At 47.0% G+C, this 21,089-nt stretch overlaps 1 protein-coding gene across 2 annotated transcripts in view; it reads left to right on the top strand.

Moving 5' to 3' along the window:
- The window catches only part of RFX1 (regulatory factor X1), a 51,679-nt gene that overhangs the window by 1,279 nt on the left and 29,311 nt on the right, over nt 1–21,089 (top strand). For both annotated transcript variants that reach the window (XM_074935642.1, XM_074935643.1), the window contains exons 2-4: nt 8,443–8,761; nt 15,177–15,286; nt 15,865–15,948. In XM_074935642.1, the coding sequence (XP_074791743.1) occupies nt 8,491–8,761; nt 15,177–15,286; nt 15,865–15,948 (465 nt within the window). In that variant the 5' untranslated portion in view covers nt 8,443–8,490. The remainder of the gene's footprint in view (nt 1–8,442; nt 8,762–15,176; nt 15,287–15,864; nt 15,949–21,089) is intronic.

Here is a 21,089-nt window from a genome sequence, read left to right as displayed (position 1 = left end):
CTGACGTCTCAAAACACCCTCACGCTGTGAGTGACATGTCACTTGTGTGTCAAAATGGCATCAAAGCTGCCGCTGCTCATGCTTCTGCAAAATGTCATTTTGACAGTGTGTCAAAGCATTGTTGTGTTGTCACACTATGGCATTGGGAGATGACAACATAGCATCAAAATACCACAGAGCAGACACAGCATGATCACATTTCCTAGGCCCTGGAAACAATTTCCAAACCCATGAATGTCCTCAGTAAATTGAATCCTGTCAACAGAATTGGAGCAATTCAGGAAAATTAGGGATGGGGACCATTCACCAGGGAAATTACCTTCTCCCTGGCTCTAAATTACCCATTCCCTGGCTTTAAAAGTTCAGTAGGGGGTGGATTTGCTCCTTCTGTATATTTTCCTGTGGTTCGCATTACTATTAAATAACTTTATTATGATGCTGCGTTTATCTTGGTCTGTGGCTGTGGATCCTTTGTGTGACTTTCCCCTTGACCTCCTACTGGGCATTTCACAAATAAATTGCAAGGGGATAGGTAAAATGGGGAGGAATGAGATGTTTTTATATATAGAGATGAGGCTTGGGGGGAGTAGCTACTAGGAGTTGAATGGACATTGATCAGTTTAGGTTGAGTGAGAAGGAAGAGAAGGCTCTTATGTTGCAAAAGTCGGGATACAGGATATAAACTTGCGAGGTGCTGAGTGCCCTCAACATCTCTTGAAGCCAGAGGGAGTTGAGGGTGCCCAGCACCTTACAGGATCACACCCTCTAATCAGGGATCTTGGCTGTAAATTTGTCATTCCAAAAGCCTGGAGAGTTTTAATCAGTTCCTGTCATCCATGCCCTTTTGTATCAGTCTGCCCCACCCAGTGTTAACTGGTCCGTTTTAAGCAAATCACATGTTTTGTGAAGAGATTCCAGCACTTTGTCTCATGCATGTGGAGGGGAGGATGCTGTTCACAGGATCTAACTGGAGAACAAACCATGCTGCTGTGTCAGATGAGAAAAAGAGACAAGATAGGCAGAATAGTCTGTTGCTTTGATCCTTGGCGAGACAAATCTGTCGTTTTAAAGGGCCAGTGGAGCTGGTGTGAGTGGATACTTTGTGTTATTAAACACTAAAATCAACACAAATACAGTACAGGGACATGCTCAGGTTAAAGAGCATATGTTTTTTAAAAGTGTTCCTGCCTTTCTTGGAAAGGAAGGGTAGTTTTGTGATTAAAGTACTGGGAGTAAAGGACTGGGAGTTAGGAGTTCTGGATTCCATTTCTAGCTATACGAGAGGCTTCCTCTTTGACTTCAGGTAAACCACATTAACCGCTCTGTCCCTCAGTTTCTCTCTCTGAAAGATGAACATAATGATACCCACCTCCCAAAAGCATTAAGAAATTTAATTCATAAATGTTTGCAATAGACAGTGTTAGAGAAGTAAAGAATATTAGTAATTATCATTAGCTGTGTTACTCCTGACACCTTCAATTTATAAAATGAAAAGATTTTACAAACCTGATTCACTTCTCACTATTTATGTTGGGTCTAGGGCTGAATTTGGTCAGTGAAAACAGACTGGTTAGTTTCACTTTTATTTCCTCACCAATTTCACCTTCAGGTTCTCATGCAGTAGCTCAGAACTGCAGAGTTGGCAGCCACTGGGTCTTTGTTGCTGTGGTTCCCCCCCTTTGTGCAGCAGACATGGGTCTTCTCAAGCATCTTTGTGTGCTTACACTCCCACATAAAGCACCTCCAGACTGGGTCCTGCACATTATGAAATAAGAGATTTAATCACAAGACTCAGGCTGTTAAATTGAGGTTCCTGGCCAAATTCCAGTTCAGGTGATTCCATTTTGCCTCTGCAGTTTCAGCTTCTTCTTCACTCCCTCTCCTAAACTATATGCTTGCTGTGTGCTGTTAAACAGCTGCCACATTCCCCCCCAGAGATGGCTGCATTTTAGTGATAATGCCAATGTGTAACATGCATGCCAGTTTCATAAGCTCCCTGGAATTCTTTAGAAGGAAAAGGCTCTACAGGAACATGAGATAGTTATTGTCATTTTGTAAGAGTTTTTAACCTTCAAAGCTTGGTGAATTTCTTGCTGATGAAAGGTGTTGGATTGAGATCGCTCTGCAGAACAATGACAAGGCAAGCTTCCCCTGTGCAAGCTTCCCACCTCCAGCCTTGGAGGGACCCACTCTGGGGTAAGAGGCAAGTATGGCCCATTTAACCATTAGCCAAGACAGTCAGCTAGGTCCCACTGTAAATCCTAACATGCTGAGGGAACTTGTTCACACCATCGTTGTCCCCTCATACTATGGAAGCCTGGTTCAGGCTTGCAGGGTAGATGAGAATATTTAGATAAATTAGAAGTATTCAAGTCGTCAGGGCCTGATTAAATTTATCCTAGGGTGCTTAGGGAACTAGCTGAAGCAATCTTGGAACCGTTAGCAATTATCTTCGATAACTCCTGGAGGATGGGTGAGGTCCCAGAGGAGTGGAGAAGGGCAATCATAATACTTGTCTTTAAAAAGGACAAAGACGACCTGGGGAATTATAGACCAGCCAGCCTAACTTCGATACTTGGGAAGATAGTGGAACAAATTATTTAATAATCAGTTTGTAAGCACCTAGAGGACAATAGGGTTCTAGGTAATAGTCAGCATGTATTTGTCAAGAACAAATCATGCCAAACCAACCTAATTTCCTTCTGTGGCAGCGTTACTGGGCTAGCGGATGCAGTAGACATGATATATCTGGATTTTAGTACGGCTTCTGACACAGTCTCACATGACAGTCTCATAAGCAAACTGGAGAAAGTGGTCTAGATGAAATTAGCATAAAATGGGTGCATAGCTGGTTGACAAACTGTACTCAAAGAGTAGCTATCAATGGTTTGTTGTCAAATGGGTATGAAGTATCTAGTGGGACCCGGCACAGGTCTGTCAGGAATCCAGTACTATTCAATATTTTCACTAATGACCTGGGTAATGGAGTGGTGTGTATGCTTATCAAATTTGCAGATGACACCAAACTGGGAGAGATTGCAAGGACTTGGGAGGATAGGATTAGAATTCAAAATGACCTTGACAAATTAGAGAATTGGTCTGAAATCAACAAGATGAAATTCAGTAAAGACAAGTGCACAATACTGCACTTAGGAAGGAAAAATCAAATGCACAAGTATAAAATGGGGAATAAATGGCTAGGTAGTAATACAGCTGAAAACGGTCTGGGGGTTATAGTGGATCACAAGTTGAAATATGAGTCAACAATGTGATGCAGTTGTGAAAAAGGTTAATATAATTTTGGGGTGTATTAACACAAGTGTCATACATAAGACACAGGAGGTAGTTGTCCCACTCTGCGCGGCACTGGTGAGGCCTCAGCCGGAGTTCTGAGTCCAGTTCTGGGAGTCACACTTTAAGAAAGATGTGGACAAACTGGAGAGAGTCCACAGGAGAGCAACAAAAATTATGGAAGGTTTAGAAAATCTGAACTATCAGGAGAAAATAAAAAACTGGACATGTTTAGTCTTGGAAAGGTCGACTGAGGGGGGACCTGAGAGCAGTTTCAAATATGTTCAGGGCTGATACAAGGAGGATGGTGATCACTTATTCTCCATGGCCGCTGAAGGTAGGACTAGAAGGAAATGGCTTAATTTGCAGGACAGGAGGTTTAGGACAGATGTTAGGAAAAGCTTTCTAACTAGAAGGATAGCGAAGGACAGGAACAGGCTTCCAAGGCAGGTTGTGGAATCCCCGTCATTGGAGGTTTTTAGGAATAGGTTAGACAGACACCTGTCAGGGATATTCTCGGGGGCTGGATTTAATGACCCTCTTGAGATTCCTGCCAGCTCGACATTTTTGTGATTCTATGAGAATAAACCATTATGTGCAGCATAATTCAGGATCATTGTTTAAACACACTCCAATCCTGTCTACCCTGAAAAAGCCACCTGTCCTGTGCTGTTATCCCAACCCAGTAGGAACTAGAATGTGGCCAAGCCCCTAAGGTGGTCACTAGGAACTGGCCTGTGACCACTTCCAAACTCATTTCACATGGGTCACTAAAGAAACCCTAGAAGCTGCAATTTTTGGTCACTACCAAATTACCAATGTAGACTGGGACCAGCAGCCTAGGTGACCCCTGAACCAGCCAGTTCCCCCAGCACCTTGCAGCTGGATTGGAATGTCTCTCTCTCATTCGCAGTGGTCACTGAGTCTCCCAGCTGTCTGCCATTTGCATTCATCTTGTGTAGAGGAAGCTTCCATAGCATATTGTTAGACTACTGTGTGCTTTAAAAAAAGCACCATCCACAGATCGTAGCAGCCTCTGTTGGTGAAGACCTGTGGGATGTATCCTCTGACTGGGGCATTCAGTAGCCCGGAGTGTTCCTTTGTTCTGGGGGAGGAGGACAGTTTAATGCAATCCGGACCTTTTAGAAGGTTTTATGTGCCTGATTTGAGAGATTGGCCCTCTTGCTCTGCAGCGTTAGAAGAATCAGCAAGTGGCTGGAGCCAGGAACTTGCCTCAGAAGGGGCCGCACACCCACGCAGGCTCTTCAGCATCTTGGAGAATCAGGACCCGTATTTGTTTGCTGTGATTCATCCCGGGGGTGGGGCATGGATCTAAAAACAGACAGGTTATTTCCAAGCTTGGCATGTTCCTAAAGGAGTGACCAAGGGCACAGGAACCTTTGGAATGTGGATTGTGCCTTGTGCCTTAAGCTGAGCACTGCAGCTTTGAACATGCTGTGGCCTCCCTGCCTGCTGGAAAGCAATCCTGGCTATCGCAGTGCCGTTGGCATGTGGGAAATGCCTGGCTAGCCGCATGTGCCCATGGCTGCAAATGATCCATAGGGGACACTTAGTAATGTTGGAAAAGAGACATCTTTTCATTGGGTCAGAAGCTCTTCACATCTTCAGTAAGATTTGCAGATATTAACTAGGTAATCCTCTCTGTCTCCACAGAAGGTTACCGTCCTTATCCCCATTTTACATATTGGAAAACTGAGGCATGGGGGATGGCTCACTCAAGGTCACAGAGATGGGCATAGAATCCAGGTGTCTTGACTCTTAGATCACACATACCTCTCAGAGCGGGGAATAGAACCAGCTCAAAGGTCTCCTTTAAGAACTAGAACTTCTCCTTCCCAGAGGCTCTAGGCATTAGTTCTTTCCTACCTGATGCTTAGATCTCTAAGCCAGTGGTTCTCAACCCGGGATCCGGGACCCCCGGAAGGCCGTGAGCAGGTTTCAGGGGGGCCACCAAGCAGGGCCAGTATTAGACTCGCTGTTGCCCAGGGTAGAAAGCCAAAGCCCCACCGCATGGGGCTGAGGCCCGGGGCCCTGAGCCCTGCCATCTGGGGCTGAAACTGAAGCCTGAACAATGTAGCTTTGCGGGGGACCCCTGCAGTATGGGGTCCCAGACACCTACTGTGCTTGCTACCCCCTAACACCGGCCCTGGATTTTCTATGCAGAAAACTAGTTATTGTGGCACAGGTGGGCTGGGGAGTTTTTATCGCATGGGGCCAGGGGGGAACCCCTACTCTAAGCCATCTCTCCCAGCTGCAGTTGTGGCAGAAGTGTGCAGTGCTGCTGGGTGAAAAGACCTTTAGAGGTAGGGATGTGTGTGTGTATGCTCAGATACTTGTATCTACTCACACCCTTCCTTGGGGACCTGGCGGTGAGAGACAAAGGACCAGCCCTGTCCCTGGCATGCCCAGTGAGTCCTATGGTCCGGAACCCCCACACCCAAAGGTTGTTGGTAGATAACAATGAAAAGCTTAAGGGTCACTGATGGAAACCCAGCCCTTGCTACATGGGGGCTTGGCCTATTATGGGGCCTTGGCCCTATCAGGAATATTTATTCAGATGTCCAGCCTTCCCTGTCCATATCCAGCTTCCTCCCCCTCAGAATATCAGGGTGCCCTTATCCTGTAGGTTAAGATATTAATGTTTTTTAGCTCATTATCATAGACATTACCTATTGCTAAAGCAAGTTTGTGGTTAAACATCTGCCAGCTATTCTATCCGAAAATACCCAAGCCCAGGCTCTGCTCAGTGTTCCTGAGGTTGCCTGGTATTGTTATGAACCAGCTCCCTCTCTTGAGCAAGCTGTTCCCAGTTTCCCAAAATCTAGGGTAACTGTCAGGACATTTTAACAGTGCTAAGAGTCATGGGCCTGCTTTACTTATGTTAACCTGCTTTAGCCAGTGTCTTACAGGGTACAGGCCTGTAGATTCCTTGTGTTACTGCTGAGTAAAATAAAAGGCTAAAGTAGCTCTGTGGGCTCCGAGAGCCACCGAGGTGGAAGGGACAGGGAGAGCTGTGATGCGAGTGACAGCTGGGAGGCATGGAGCTGGGAAGCACACTAAGGGCAAACAGGCAGCCCTAGAACGGCTCTGGGGTGGGAGCTTTGGCAGATCAGAGTGACAAATGAAAACTGTTCTCGAAAAGCTTCAGGCAGTCATAACTCTGGAGTCTGGGCTGTTGTCTCTGAGAAGCAACTGATGGCCTTGTGTGCTGCTTACAGCGCGTGATTCTTATGACTTCTCCCTCAGAGACCCTTGCGTAGGAGCGCATACGCCAGAAATGCTGCTGTCTGAGCTTCTGTCCTTATCTTTAGCAGAGCAGGAAATGGACTGGGGTGTGCAAAGCTGAGTGGAGTGTCTTCATGCCCTTCCTCAGAACACTTCCCCTCCGAGGAGCTCAACTTGCTTTACAAATATTAATCAATCATCAGTGGTATCCCTGTTTTACAGATGGGGAAACCGAGGCACCAAGGGGCAAAATGACTCAGCTGAGCTCCTCCAGTTGACTCCATTGATGGATTGGAAAGTGGGACCCAGGAGATCTGACTTCCAGGCTCCTGCTCTTACCCTTAGATCACACTAAGGCTGACAATCAGGATGGTGAGGTTATACAAGGCTAGAAGGCATTGTGGTCTGGTGGGTAGAGTAAGGGACCAGTTGGAAAGAAATCTAGATCTGGTCCTAACTCTGCCACTGACTCATTTGTGTGTGCTTGGGAAAAGTCACTTCCTCGCTCCATGCCTCAGTTTACCCACGCCACTAGCATCTCCCAGAGGCTTTGAGATGCCTCATTAACTAATGCTTGTAAATTGCTTTAAGATCCTCAGTCCAAGAGTGCTTGGGAGTGTCAAGGGATTATTGTAGACTGGAGTCTACCACCATGGGCTCGCTTGTAACATGAACATGCTCAGTAACAGGAAGTGTGATGTGTGTCAGGCGTAAGAGTGAGCGCTCTCCTTCTCTAATATATCTGAGGCCTGGCACCCTTCTGATGATCGGGCCTGCTTCAGACCTTCAGATTTCTAATAATATTTGACTTTTGCATAGCACTTTTCACTGCAAAGCTTCTCGTAAACCCTTCAACATACACCACCAATGAAATGCAGCCACTTCTGGGGCTTAGAGGGGCAGTCAGCAGGTGCACAACGGCAAAAAGAGGGGAAATTTTGGCCATGAATGAGAGACTCTTTTGAAAAGTGTCCTGGGATGTTTCCATATCTGTAGGAGCTGACGGGACCTTGTTTTAGTTAAATTTTATCCATGAATCTCCGACACAGTGAACTGCGCAGGACTCAGCCTCACAAGGGGTGAGCTGATGATGCTGTCAGAACCTCCAGCAGGCCTGGAGACGAAATTCTGCTCTATTGATGTGAATCTGTGTATTTACATCAGTGGCACTGATTTGCAGAATCTGGTCTAGTGGGTTTTGTGTCTGAGCACAAAGCTATCCTTTCCCATGTGCTGGGCCAAATCCAGCCATGGTGTAAGAGGAGAGTAGCCCCTGGGGTTGAAGTTGATCCATCAAGGGGAAGCTTGATCGTTTGTTATGTGGAAATGAATGCAATTTCCAAACTCCCAGCTTCATTTGGAGATGCAGGCACTCAGCACCTCTGGAAACTGGGCCCAAGGCGCCTCAAATTGGGCACCCACAATCCGAGGCCACTACCAAAAATGCCAGCTTAAGGGCTTGCTTCTCCTCTCCCTCATGCCCATTGGCTTTGATGGAGTTACTGCAGATTTCCCTTAGTGGACGCGAGAGCAGAAGCAGGCTGATCTCTAATTTCAGTACAGTTAAAAAGGGTGTGTTGTAGTGGTGGGGATCTGGGAGATAATTGACGCAGCTTCGTAAATTGCATCTAATCATAATGTGGGGATTGGTTCTGAACAGGTTTCTCCAGAACCGTTACTTTTCCAGGCCTGTTTCCGCAGAGAAAGATGAACTCTGCTACTGCTTTTTCCTGCTGTAATTGACTGTAATTAGTTATTAACCATGGGGTGTAATTAAGTTATTGCTTAACAAATAGAACAGCAGGGAGCTGTTTCTATCCCCAGATCGCTTTACAATTGATTAATTGGTTTTTTTTTCTTTCTTTTTTTTATTTTGTTTTTTCCTCTTTTTTTTCTCAACAAAAGGAAGCAAAAAAAAAAGCCTTATTTATTATCATTTTCCCCACTGTTGGTATGGCAACACAGGCGTACGTTACGGAATTACAGGCAGCTCAGCAACAGTCACAACAGCAACAGGCGCAGCAACAGCCGGCGACGACGGTGACAACAGCGGCACCAGCAGCAGCCCAGCAACAGTATGTAGCGGAATTGCAAAGCCCGCAGCAACCAGCCACTCAGAAACAGTATGTCTCGGAAATCCAGGCCCCACAGCCACAGGCTCAGGCCACAGGCCAACAAACTCCAGCACCAGCCCCGCAGCAGTATATCATAGTCACAGTGTCCGGTAAGTCTGGGAGGAGTGTGGTGGGGGAAAACCTCATGGCTTCTCACATGTTATGGTTGCTCCTTCAGCCTGAGTGGTTGGTTAGTGTCAGGGGCCTTTCAGAATTGTTTAGGCTGAGGGATTGATTACAGGAGTCAGGTATATTCTTGGTTTATCTTGTTTATTTCCAAAAAAATGTCCAGAGTGCTGTTTTCTCTGACCATAGAAACAAACAGCAGCAGGCAATTTCCTCCCTCAGAAATTCCCATGCCTGAGCCTCCGGCGAGCTCTGTGCCCAAGAAGCTTAGACACTCTGCCTCACCTCAAGGTCACACTCACACTCCTGGCTGTTTCTTCCAACACACACAGGCAGCAACCGACAGCCTAGTCCCTGTGTTTGCAACCAGGAAAACCACTCGGCCCATACAACTTAGCTCTGACCTACCATGTGACCCAGTGGTTTGGGTGGTAGCTTCCATGTTCGCAGCTGTCTCTGCTACCTAAAGGGTCTTGATTGTTTCTTCTTTTGGGCCTAAAACTATGCTTGCCACAAACATAAGTTTTAGTGAGATCTGGGATTGTCTTTAGATACAAGATTAACTGCTAGCCCCTTTCAGCAGAACATTATGTATGTTTATTCCAGTCTTGCTCCCTCAGGAGACCATTGACTTCAGTGAGAACAGGATCAGGCCCAGACGTTTATATCATCTGTCTATGGACACAGCCTCTGGGTACATGTATATAATTGAAACAAATATCAATCACCTCTGCCTGCAATAGATGGGCATGAACTCCTTCTTATCTGTTTTAAGTCCTTCTATGACCTGGATCACCACAGTATCTGAGCGCCTCACAGTCTCTGTTGTATTTACCCTCAGGCCCCCTGTGGGCAGCAGGGAAATATTTTTATCCCCATTTTACAGATGAATAACTGAGGCCCAGAGAGACTAAGTGAGCTGGTGAAGTTCACACAGGGAGTTTGTGGGCAGAGCAGGGAATTGAACTGGGTCTCCCAAATCCCATGCCAGTGCCTGAACTACTGGAACCATCCTTCCTCTCTGCCTGATCTTCCCTGTCACACTGGCCTCTTGCTGTCCTCTGGGTCAGTACCAGTAATATGGCTCTGCAGGGAATCTCTGTCCCCAGGAACAGCTGTGCAGCCCCATTGCCTTTGTAACCCCCTCAGAATTGAATCAGCAATTCTCTCGATGAGGCATGAGCCACAAGAGACTCTACCTTGCTCTCCCAGAGCTCTCTTGGCTCCACAGGGCTAATCAGAGTGAGAAGCAGCCAAATCTGACTGTTGCCTCTACAGGTAGATCCTGCCAGGGCGAATGTCTGAGAGGTAAGAAGGAGCAATGATCACTCTTCAGAATAGAACACACACTTTAAAATAAATCCAAGCTGTGGAACAGGCTCAGGTAAACAGAGGCACCTTTATACAGTGATCTGGAGAGCTGACTCTCCACTGAGAACTAACCATACATCAAGAGACTTTCAGCAAGAGATGGACTTATTCCAATGTACTGCTGCTATTGAGAATGTCTACGCGAGGCTCCTCCTTTATCACCTCTCGACAACTCCGGATACAGATGTACTCGCTTTTCAAGTGAAAAGATAATAATGTAATGCTACCAGACCGCGAATTCCCCCTGAGGTCAGGGAGTCAAGCCAGGTTCTTTCCAGCTTACGCATCATCAATTCAGATTTGAATTTGGAATTTAGTGTATTCCGTTGGTGATTCACAAGTTAGAATAGAATCCAGCTCATTCTCCCAGGACTGGGTTTCCTCTGCAGGTCTAACAGAAACAAGAAGTCATAAAAACGTAGGTTAGTCACTGTAGAACCTATCTATTACGATGGCTATGTACTGTTGTAGCCACATTATTTATTGGTCTAGAGCCAATCTATCCAGGTTTCATAGATTATAAAGCCAGTAGAGACTGTTGTGATCCTCTAGTTTGACCTCCTGTATAACACAGGCCATAGGACTTCCCTGAATTAATTCCTGTGTGTACGAGAGCAGATCTTTTAGAAAAACATCTAGTCTTGATTTAAAAATTGCTAGTGATGGAGAATCCAGCACAGCTCTTGTTAAATTTTTCCAGTGGTTAATTACCCTAACTGTTAAAAATGTACGCCTTACATCTAGGCTGAATTTGTCTAGCTTCCAGCCATCTGAGCTTCTTAGACCTATGGCTGCCAGATTGAAGAGCCCATTATCAAAGTTTTGTTTCCCATGCAGGTACTTGCAGGCTGTGATCAAGTCACCCCTTAGCCTTTTCTCGGTTAGATTGAGCTCCTTGAGTCTATCACTGTAAGGCAGGTTTCCCAATCCTTTAAGTCATCACTGGAGTAGATGAATGGTGAGTAAGTAGAACCGCTTGAGTGCTTGCAAGTATGTTAAGATGCATTAAGAACTGAACTCCGTCCATAAATACCACAATTTGTACTGGGTTATATTCTAGTTTCTGTCTCAGAAGGCAGGTGTGTGAAGGCCCTTTGTCCTGTGAGATCATGCTAAGAAACCCTTACTGTAGCACGTTCTTGTGATTCAGGCCAGGGTCTGAATAAGCAGTAGAAAGAGATGGGTTAATAGGCGGAACATTTCCAGTTAACTCTGAATCAGAACCAACCAACCATCCCTTCTAGATCTAAACATCCCCAGATCAGGAGCAGTCGGTTTCCTATAGAAAGGAAGATTGTTACTAAATAGCTGAGGGCAGGCAAGGAAAACAGCCGGATAATATTCTCGCTGACTTCAGTCGTGTGTTGCAGAGTTGCATGAAATATCATCCAGAGAAACTGGATAGCCTGAGATAATAATCAGGCTCCACCTAAGCTGTTGAGAAATCTCTTGAGCCTTTTGATTCATGTTTCGGTTGGGAGTTTTAACAAGATTGTATTTTCCTAGCAGTGGAAAGTTTAATTGGAGAAGGTGCTGGGTTTCTATCTACCAAGCCACTCCCTGTAAGGTCTTAAGACATCCACCTATAACCAAAGCTGGAGTTTATCTTTTTGGCAGACTTCCCCCAACACTTCCCTCCCCTCCAGTTCAGTTCCATTAAGGGCTATCTGCAGACGCTAGGTTTTAAATCTGGCTCGGATTTTATTCAGAGAAGATTCATTGTAATTCTCAAAGGGGAGTGTGAGCTAAGGCAGATTTTCCACCGTGCAGACCCTGTCATAATAGATTGACCCTTCTGTTCGCATCCTGGAGTGATGCAGGCCAGAGATCTGCCACGAGTCTTATTCCTTCTAGTTCCCTGGCATAAAGGCTAAGATCCTCACCAAGTGTAGACTGATGCAGCACCATTGACTTCAGCTGGAACTGTGGGTGTCAGCACCTCTGAAAATCAGGCCCGAATATCGAGTACCTGGCTGGCTAGAGGGGGTGTGTGAGGGGTGGTGCATAGCCACCTACACCTCTAGCCTGATATAACGCGACCCGATATAACACGAATTCGGGTACAACACGGTAAAGCAGCACTCCAGGGGGGCGGGGCTGCACGCTCCAGTGGATCAAAGCATGATCAATATAACGTGGTTTCACCTATAACGCGGGAAGATTTTTTGGCTCCCCAGGACAGCGTTATATCGGGGTAGAGGTGTAGTTAGTTAGAAGACATCGGTCTCCTTCACTCTTCCAGAAATCATTTCCTACTGAGCCAGCTCAGAGCTGTGGCGATTAAAGCCCCTGAAGCTGGTCTTGGGAGAGCAATCATCCAGTTCCCTGCTTTGCTGCACTGTGAAGGAAGTGAGCATGCCTCTCTCGGGCATCACTTCTTGCTCCTGGGACGCCATTAGGGCACTCCAGGCGCAGCTTTCTCCAGCACCTATAAGCAAAGTGAACAGCGCCGTACCCAGAGGGGGACCCTACCTGGGAGGTGCTCAACTCCATCGGGAGAGAAGTTGCCAAGAGGTGCTGAGCCTCTGCAGCGGCCACTGACTGCTGCCCTCTAGCCCCTGGCGGGATCTGGTCCATAGTCAATAACACTGACCCTGGTGCAATCAGACAAGCCTCTCTCTCTCCCCACCAGTGTAGCAGTGGAAACAGTTCTAATAACACAAAATGCCTTGTAATCCCAGGAACCCACGCTCTGCTGCCTTTAAAAAGGGAGCGAGAGAGAGAGAGAAAGAAAGCAATAATAATGAAAGGTTTACCTACCATCTGGCCTTTAGGTGAAGGAGGAGGGGTGGGGGTGGCTTGATGCACAGCTGAGCAAAGATCTCGCCACCTAGAAACTTGTGTAGGGGCTGATTTCTTTCTGCATTCATCTCCCACTTAATCTAATTGAAATGGGCATCAATATGTTTGCAGACGGCGCAAAGAGATGGTTTTCCTTTGCAAAAGTTATGTAGGCACCTGGATCTGAATGGGAGTTAGGCGTCTTAATACCTTTGACGTTCATTTCCCCATCTGAACAGCAGAGGTAATAATACTTATAGTTGCCTACCTTGCAGGGTAGCTGTGGGGCTTAACTCAGGTCCCAACATGCTTTGTAAACTTACAGTGCGGTCGGATCAATGGCTGTTGCAGTTTTAGGCACATTAGAAATACCCATCTAAATTGGAGGAGCTGGAATTTAAAGGGAAGGAATATGATAATAATGTAACGTTTCTCTCAGGTCTTTGATCCCGACCTACGCGCACACACACAGACTCACTGAAACGCACCTGCCTCTGGGGCAGAGGGTTGCAGCCACTTATTGACGAGTGGCGAGGGCAGGAATTTTGGTCAAAACGCTTTACAGAGCATCTTCCACAAAATAAAAAGAACCGTCCCTTGTTTTTAATCTAGCGCTTTTCACCAGTAGATTGCATAGCATTTAACAAAGCAGCTCACTGTCATCATCCCTATTTTACAGATGGGGAGACTGAGGCAAAGTGAGTCACTCCAGGTTGCTCTGTAGAGCAGTATCAGAGCTAGGAAATGTCCCAGTCCTGTGCTCTGTCCAGTAGGCCACGGCACCTCCTTTTTAATGAGCTAATGTGATGACAGGGGGCACTGTGCTGCTGGATGGCATGGGGGAGCCAGTGGAATTGGATTTTCCAAAGGCTTTTGACAAAGTTTCACCTAACCGATCACTGTCCAAACTCCCAACATCTGGGTTAGGAAAGAAGGGGCCAGGGCTGCTCACTGAAGTCCGTGGGAGTTCAGGCAGATCAGTCGAAGGAGGTCCTCAGGCTTTGGAAGCTGCATCAGAATCATTGGGGGTAGCAGTGCAGCTGCCTGCGTGAAACGTAGATTACAGGAATCAGGCCTGGCTGCACTAAGACGTTTTTTCCATCGTTAATGTCTCCGATTCTGTGGTGTACAAAATAACCAACACAAATATGGTTACTATCAAGTGCCAGATACTCTGCACATTACCAATGCTAGGGCCCCGCTCAATTGTTCAATAAATGCCAGAGCACCAGACACCATATGACCCATCGTGCAAAAGCTTCCTCAAAATCCATCTCCACTGGTCCATGGAATCATAGCTGTTAACGTGGGAAAAGGGCTTCCCGCTTAGCCAGTCCTGCCTCCCGGAGTTCCCAAGCTGGTAAACCCATCGTTACCCTTGATTTGTTCAAGCGCCTGAAGGAAACAGACGAATTCACCATCCTGAAAGGTCGCTGAGCTGTTTTTTTCCTACTCTTCTGTTGATAATGTCAAACGAGACACCCATGAAACGTGATCTCCTGCTTCTCGATTAGAATCAGCCCCAGATGAGCTCCCCCTACCCCTCCCTGGAAGGATCAGAGGGTTGGGATTGCACCTACTAGTATGGGGATGTTTATTCTAAACCAGCCTCACTAGAGCTTTGGTGAGAACTGGCAGGGATTAGGTGGCCAAGGTTCCTGGTTATAAAAGCCTTGGGTCTTTTATTACCTGTCTCGCAAGGAAGGGGAGCAAACACAAACGCACACCCCTGTGCCCACTGCACCATGTATTACGATTGTTTCTGTACAATTCCTTGTGATCGTAAGTACCTGGCTTGCTTTGCAGGGAATGTCTTTGCGTTAAGGGTCCATCGAACAAGCAGACTGTATCAGAGGCCTCAGTCACCTGTTTTCTCACTAGTTTTTGGTAGAGGCGGTTGCTGGGTTTTTCTTTCGGTTAGAAGCAGAGGCTGAAATTCACACCGGGTGCTGAACAGTAATCAGAGGAGTTATGCCTGATGGCAGAGAGCTCCATTCTACATGTGGGCATGAAGCTACTGAGCCACGGGGTTGGGAGTCAGGACTCCTGGGTTCCATTCCCAAGTCTGGGAGCTGTTTTCCCGTCCCAGCACTGTGACTAGAACCCCCCATAGGTCCAAACACCAGTCCTGTGCTCAGTCCACTTTGCAACTCCCTTGAAATATACAGGAGGGATTTGGACACCTTTTCTGAATTGCCTTCCTCAGACTTTTCATGTGACCTTTTCTTCTCCTCTTCCGAAATCCAGAAGGTGCCATGAGGCCCAGTGACTCCGTCTCTGAGTCCAGCCCGGGCTCAACGGCCACACAGTCTGGGGTGCCAACACAGGTGGTGCAGCAAGTCCAGGCCACGCAGCAGGTAGGTGGACAAGCAGGCGATCTTCCTGGGGGACAGCTGGGTGCTGTTAGACTTGTTGCAGGGGAAATAAATCAGGCTAGAATTGGGCTCCTTGGATTTGTTTGTTGCTTCTGGGCCTGGTGAACATGAAATCATTTCAGCTCTTGTGGTCTAGGGCAGGCTGAGGGGCTGTATGTCTGAATTCTGTTCCGAGCTTGGGGGTGGGAAGTGGGAGCTAGTGGTTAGAGCAGGGGGCTGGGAGTCAGGACTCCTAGGTTCTATTCCCAGTTCTGGAAGGGGAGTGTGTCTCGAAGTTACAGGGTGGGGAGGACCAGAAATCAGGACTCCTGGGTTCTGTTCCCAGCTCTGTCACTAAGTTACTGTATGAATTTGGGCAGGTCGCTCCCCGCTCTGTGCCCTAGGACCAAACAGGGCTAATGATACTTCATCCCCTTTGTGAAGTGTGTTGATGCCCTCTGCTTCCAGGTTCTTTGTTAAATGCTGGGGCCTGATCATAACCGGCAAATGCCTGGATGCTGTTGCTGTAATCACTCCTGCTTCCTCCATTCACCTTGAACTCTGGGTGTTTTGTTTGACAGAGGCTGTTGGTTCAAGCCAGCGTGCAGGCTAAGCCACCGTCGGTATCCCCCCTCCAGCTAACAGGTGTGCAAGTGCCCCAGCAGGTAAGCGATGTTTCAGAAAGCCCCAGGCCCTGTGCTTTTCCACGCTTCCCCCCCGCAACTCCCTGTGCTTGGCACTCTTGCAACTCACAGCATCCCCGTGTTAAACTGCCCCCCGAACATAGTTGTAGGCCCAGCTCCCTCACTGCTCGCTGAGTTCATTCGCACACCGAGAATTAGCAGCCTGAGGGTCTGACCCTCCTTTCCCTTCAACCAGCGCAAAGCAGGAGTAACTCCTCGGGAATGATGGAGTTCCACCGCTGTAAAAGCCCGAGGAAAATCCGGCTGCATGAGGGGCACCTGATCGTGCTGACCCAGGGAAATAACAGGGCTTCTGTGACACGCCATGTTAGCGGCTAGGAGATTAGAAGTTAGAGGTGGGCAAGAATCATTCAGATCAATTACTCCAACTTGTGCAGGGGAAGCTTATTGTTGAGTGAGATTGGGGTCCATATTTAGTGGTGCCTTAAATGGGGTTGCGTGTTGGGTGCAATGCTGGTCAGAAGACTGGATGGAAGTGGGTTGGATCCAGGCCTCATTGACATCAGTGCAGGGGAGCTGGAACAATTTGTATAGTGGGGGTGCTGAGAGCCATTGAACCAAACTGTAAACCCTGTATATGATGGAAATGGCTGAAAGCCGGGGGGGAGGGAGCCCCCCCAGCACCAGCATCTCTGTGTTAGTGGCTAAACGGTGGATTGTCTTACATGGGAGCAGGATTTTACTTAGCTGGTGTCAGGGGGCATGAAACAGGAAAAGCAAATCACAGGAGGATGGACAATAAAAGAAGCTCTGCCAACTCATTTATCTTCCCTGTCTGTTATTTGCTTTTCCGGCTACTTCCCCAGGCCTTCCACCCCCTTGATGTGTAATTGTCATGCGTTTTGCATCCCCCTGCTGTGTAATTGTCATGCGTTTTGCACAGCACCCTCTGTTGTTCCTACATGTCACAGGGCCTCACAGCTGCTGGGTGAGTTCTGCCTCCTTTGTACTAATCTGACTCACCCACTGATGTGTGTAATTGACATATGTTTTGCATGCCCACTGAATGCCAGAGGGGTTTATAGCATCTATACCGGATTCTCCACTCACTTTGCACCCCACGTAACTGACGCCATTATTTATGGCCCTGTCTGATTCTGGATCAGAGGCCTTACTGCCCCATCTTATTCCAGGTCTGAATGTAGCCCTAGGATTTAAGTGGTAACTGGACCCATTGGGCTCAATTAATCCCTGGTCATATAGGGCCAGATCCAACTCTCATTGACATCAATAGGAGCCTTTTCACCTACTTTAATGGGAATTTAATCAGACCCTTTATGGAATGCTTGGGTTACCTGCTCCCAGCATTGTTCTCACTGGAATGCACAGCAGCAAAGATGGCTCAGGCATCGGAAGACGCAGAGGGTCCTCCTGCAGTGCCGGCAAAGAGGGAGTGGGGCTGTTTGGCCTGTGGAAGGGACCTTCTAAAAACAGTGACCGTTTCTTAAGAAAGGAGGGTGGTCAAGTGATTAAAGCACAGAATCAACACCCAGATGTCAGAAGATCTGGGTTCCATTCCCAGTTCATCCACTGACTGTCTGGTGGACTTTGAGGGCATGCAAGACTCCAATTCTATTCCCAGCTCTGGGAAAGGAGTGGTGAGTGGTCAGAGCAGGGGGCTGGGAGTCAGGACTCCTGGATTCTCATCCTGACTATCTCTGTGACTTTGAACCAATCACATACTCTCCCTACCACTTAGTTTCCCAATCTGCAAATCCGGGGTAATTCTTACCTACTTCTCCTGGGGCAGGCAGTATGAGTCAGAATAGCATGGGGGATGCCCTCTGACAGAAGGTGCTATCTTTGTAAAGCATTACATTTGTAATGAAGATGCAGCTTTAGTCGTATGGACAGGCATCTGGAGACTGCAAGAAGGTTTGTGAGTTTCTATCCTCTAGCACAGCTGACGGGGCACTAATCACACACTAATCATGATCTAAACAATGATTTAATCCATGTCTGGGACAGACTGGAGCATGCCCAGCACAAGGGAGACTCAGTTCTGTGCAAACTCTGATCCCCTCTGCCTCTGGCTTTTCCTTTTCACGTTTTAAAAAAAAAAAAAGCCAGGCAAGAAGTTGTCTTGCCTTGAATTTATCAGTGATTGAAACTCATGTGGATTTGACAGCTACGCACAAGCAGTGGGGTTGCAGACACTGAACTAGGAAAGATTAAGGAGAGGAAGCAACATTCCCATGTTTCCAGTCCATGGTTGATTTGGCAGCTTCCTTCCTCCTCATGAAATGAATAAAATATATCCTAAAGCAGTTCACAGACTACACACAGTAGCACTGAAATGCAGCTGCCTCTGGGAGATAGCTCACAACCAGATGGTACAGTGGGAAACTATGGCCAAGGACAGAGTTAAACGATCTCCCTTAGAAAAGAAACACACCATGAGATCTTTCCTATCCCAGCACCTCTGTTTAAAAGATGTCGTCTAAAAGCCCCTGAAGGATTAACATTTAAACAACCCCTGGATTTGGGTTGCTGAGATATTTCTAGTCTGATGTTCAGACCCCAAATCTGTCACCTCTGCTGATATTGAGGAGAGCGACTCCTGTGTGATGATTCTTCATACCGAACCTGCCAGGTTAATGGTGGGAGCATTTGCAGCGATGGTGGACATTGCTGGGCATGGCTACAGTGCTTTACAGGAGGAAAAGGAAGTTGCAGCTAGCACATCGCATGGAGACTCAGAGTCATGGAAATGTGCAGCTGGAAGGGACCTTGAGAGGTCATCTAGTCCAGCCCCCAGCACTGAGGCAGGACCAAATTAACCCAGACCATCCCTGACAGTGGTTTGTCCAACCTGTTCTTAAAAACCTCCAATGAGGGGGTTCCCCAGCCTCCTTTGGCAGCCTGTTCCAGAGCTTGACTATCCTCGCTAGAAAGTTTTTCCTAATATCTAACATAAATCCTTGCTGCAGATTAAGATGATGCCTTCTTGTCCTACTTCAGTGGATGTGGAGAACAGCTTATCATTGTCCTCTTTGTAACAGCCCTTAGCATATTTGAAGACTTGCCTCAGGTTTCCCGCCAGTCTGCTTTTCTCCAGACTAAACATGCCCAGGGTTTTTAATCTTTCCTCTTAGGTCAGATTTTCTAAACCTTCCATCATTTTTGTTGCTCTCCTGTGGACTCTCTCCAGTTTGTTCACATCTTTCTTAAAGTGTGGCACCCCGTAGCCAGGACTCCAGCTATGGCCTAACCCATGCTGAGCAGAGCCAGACAATTACCTCCAATGTCTTACATGCCACACTCCTGCAAATACACCCCAGAATGATATTACCCTTTTTCACAACTCCATCACATTGTTGGCTCCTATTAAATATTTCATTTGTGATCCATTACAACGCCCAGCTCCTTTTCAGCAGTGCTACCCTCTGGCCAGTTATTGCCCATTTTGTAGTTGTGCATTTGATTTTTCCTTCTTCAGCCTGGTAGTTTGCACTTTTCTTTACTGAATTTCACCTTGTTGATTTCAGACCTGTTCTCCAATTTTTCAAAGTGGTTTTGAATTCTAACCCTGTCCTCCAAAGTGTTTGCAACCCCTCCCAACTTGGTGTCGTGTTCAGATTTTATAAGTATACTCTCCATTCCATTATCCAAGTCATTAATGAAAACACCGAATGGCACCGGTTTCAGGACAGACCCCTACAAGACCCTAGTAGATACGTTCCCCCAGTTTGACAGCAAACTGTTGCTAACTACTGAGGATCGTCTTTAAACCTGTTTTGTACCCATTTTACAGTAATTTCATCTAGACCACATTTTCCTAGCTTTCTTATGAGAATGTTACTTGGGACTGTCAAAAGCCTGCCTGAAATCATCTCCTAAGCAGAACAAGCTACAGAGGAGATCTCTGCTTCCCAGCTTCTGCTGGGTTCTATTCCCTATTAGATCTATGACGAGGTTCTGATGTTGATTTACAGTGACCCTAATGGGTCAGACCTCCTCCATCACAAAGCCTTCTCCATAGCGAGATGTCAGGGTGAGTCAGCGCTCACCACAGCGCCAGACAGATCAGAACCCTACAGCCAATCGCGCACGCCAAGATTTGGACAGAGTCTTGGCTGTCTGATCTGGACAGATCTTACTGGAATTTGAAATCAGTGTGTAGTGCCTAAAACCTCAGTGATGGGCTCTTCAGACATGCCAGTTGAGGTCCATCTGTTTGGACTAGCATGGTGAACACTGTAGTAGGAAGAGAGCCTGAGACACAAGCCCTTCTATTAGAGCTTAACTTTGTATATTCACTAATGTTTTATCCAGTCAGATTTTAAAGTCCCAAGTGTTGGGGCTCCCACCCCTCCCTTTGGAGAGGCTCTTCCACAGCCAGGTCTCCAAGCCAAGATGCTGTCCCAGACAGTTTCCCATTTTTCCTAGTTGGCCCAGCTTTCACGCCTGCTTCACAGTACCCTGGGTTAACCTTTGTCTGTTTCGGCTAACATTCTACTTAGGAATGACCTGAAAAGCCTTTTCCTGGGTAATGAAGTTGCCTTGACAGTGCAGTGCTAGAGGAACTGCAGATAACCTAAAACGACATCTCAGTTGTCTGCATGCCAGGCTGGTGAAGAAACCACCTATCAACTGGCTGCAAAGATTTTCTGCATGCTGGCATCTCCTGAAGGTGGATCAAGGAGAAGAGAATGGGACCCAAATGCTGCATCATGCCTCCAGGTTTTGGCAGGTTGCAGTTGCATTTGGAAAGGGAAATAAAAAAAATCCTTGGCCAGCGTGCATGATGGAAGGCAGTCATTCCTCAGAGCTACAAAAAAGGAAACGCAACAGAATTTGCCCCATTGCATTTTATTTTCACTGACTCAAAGAAGGTAGAGATGGAAGAGCCCTTAGATCCTTAGTCTACCCCGTTTCCCAGCCAGTGTATTTCTCACTTTGCTTTGTCTGTCTAGTGTTTAAAATCCCCAAGTAATGGCACCCCCCCATCCTTGGGACACAAGTGGACAGCCTGTTTGATATTGGCCAGACACAAGCAGATGAAGGTTTCTGCTCCCCAGGGAACCAAAGAAGTCATTTTGGTTTAGGCTCGGTTCTGTTGGCAAGTCCAGATAAATACTGAACATGCTGAATGGAAATTG

This window comes from Natator depressus, chromosome 20 (assembly GCF_965152275.1).
Source record: "Natator depressus isolate rNatDep1 chromosome 20, rNatDep2.hap1, whole genome shotgun sequence".
NCBI classification, from domain to species: domain Eukaryota; kingdom Metazoa; phylum Chordata; order Testudines; family Cheloniidae; genus Natator; species Natator depressus.
This window is presented reverse-complemented; position numbering and strand designations above follow the sequence as displayed.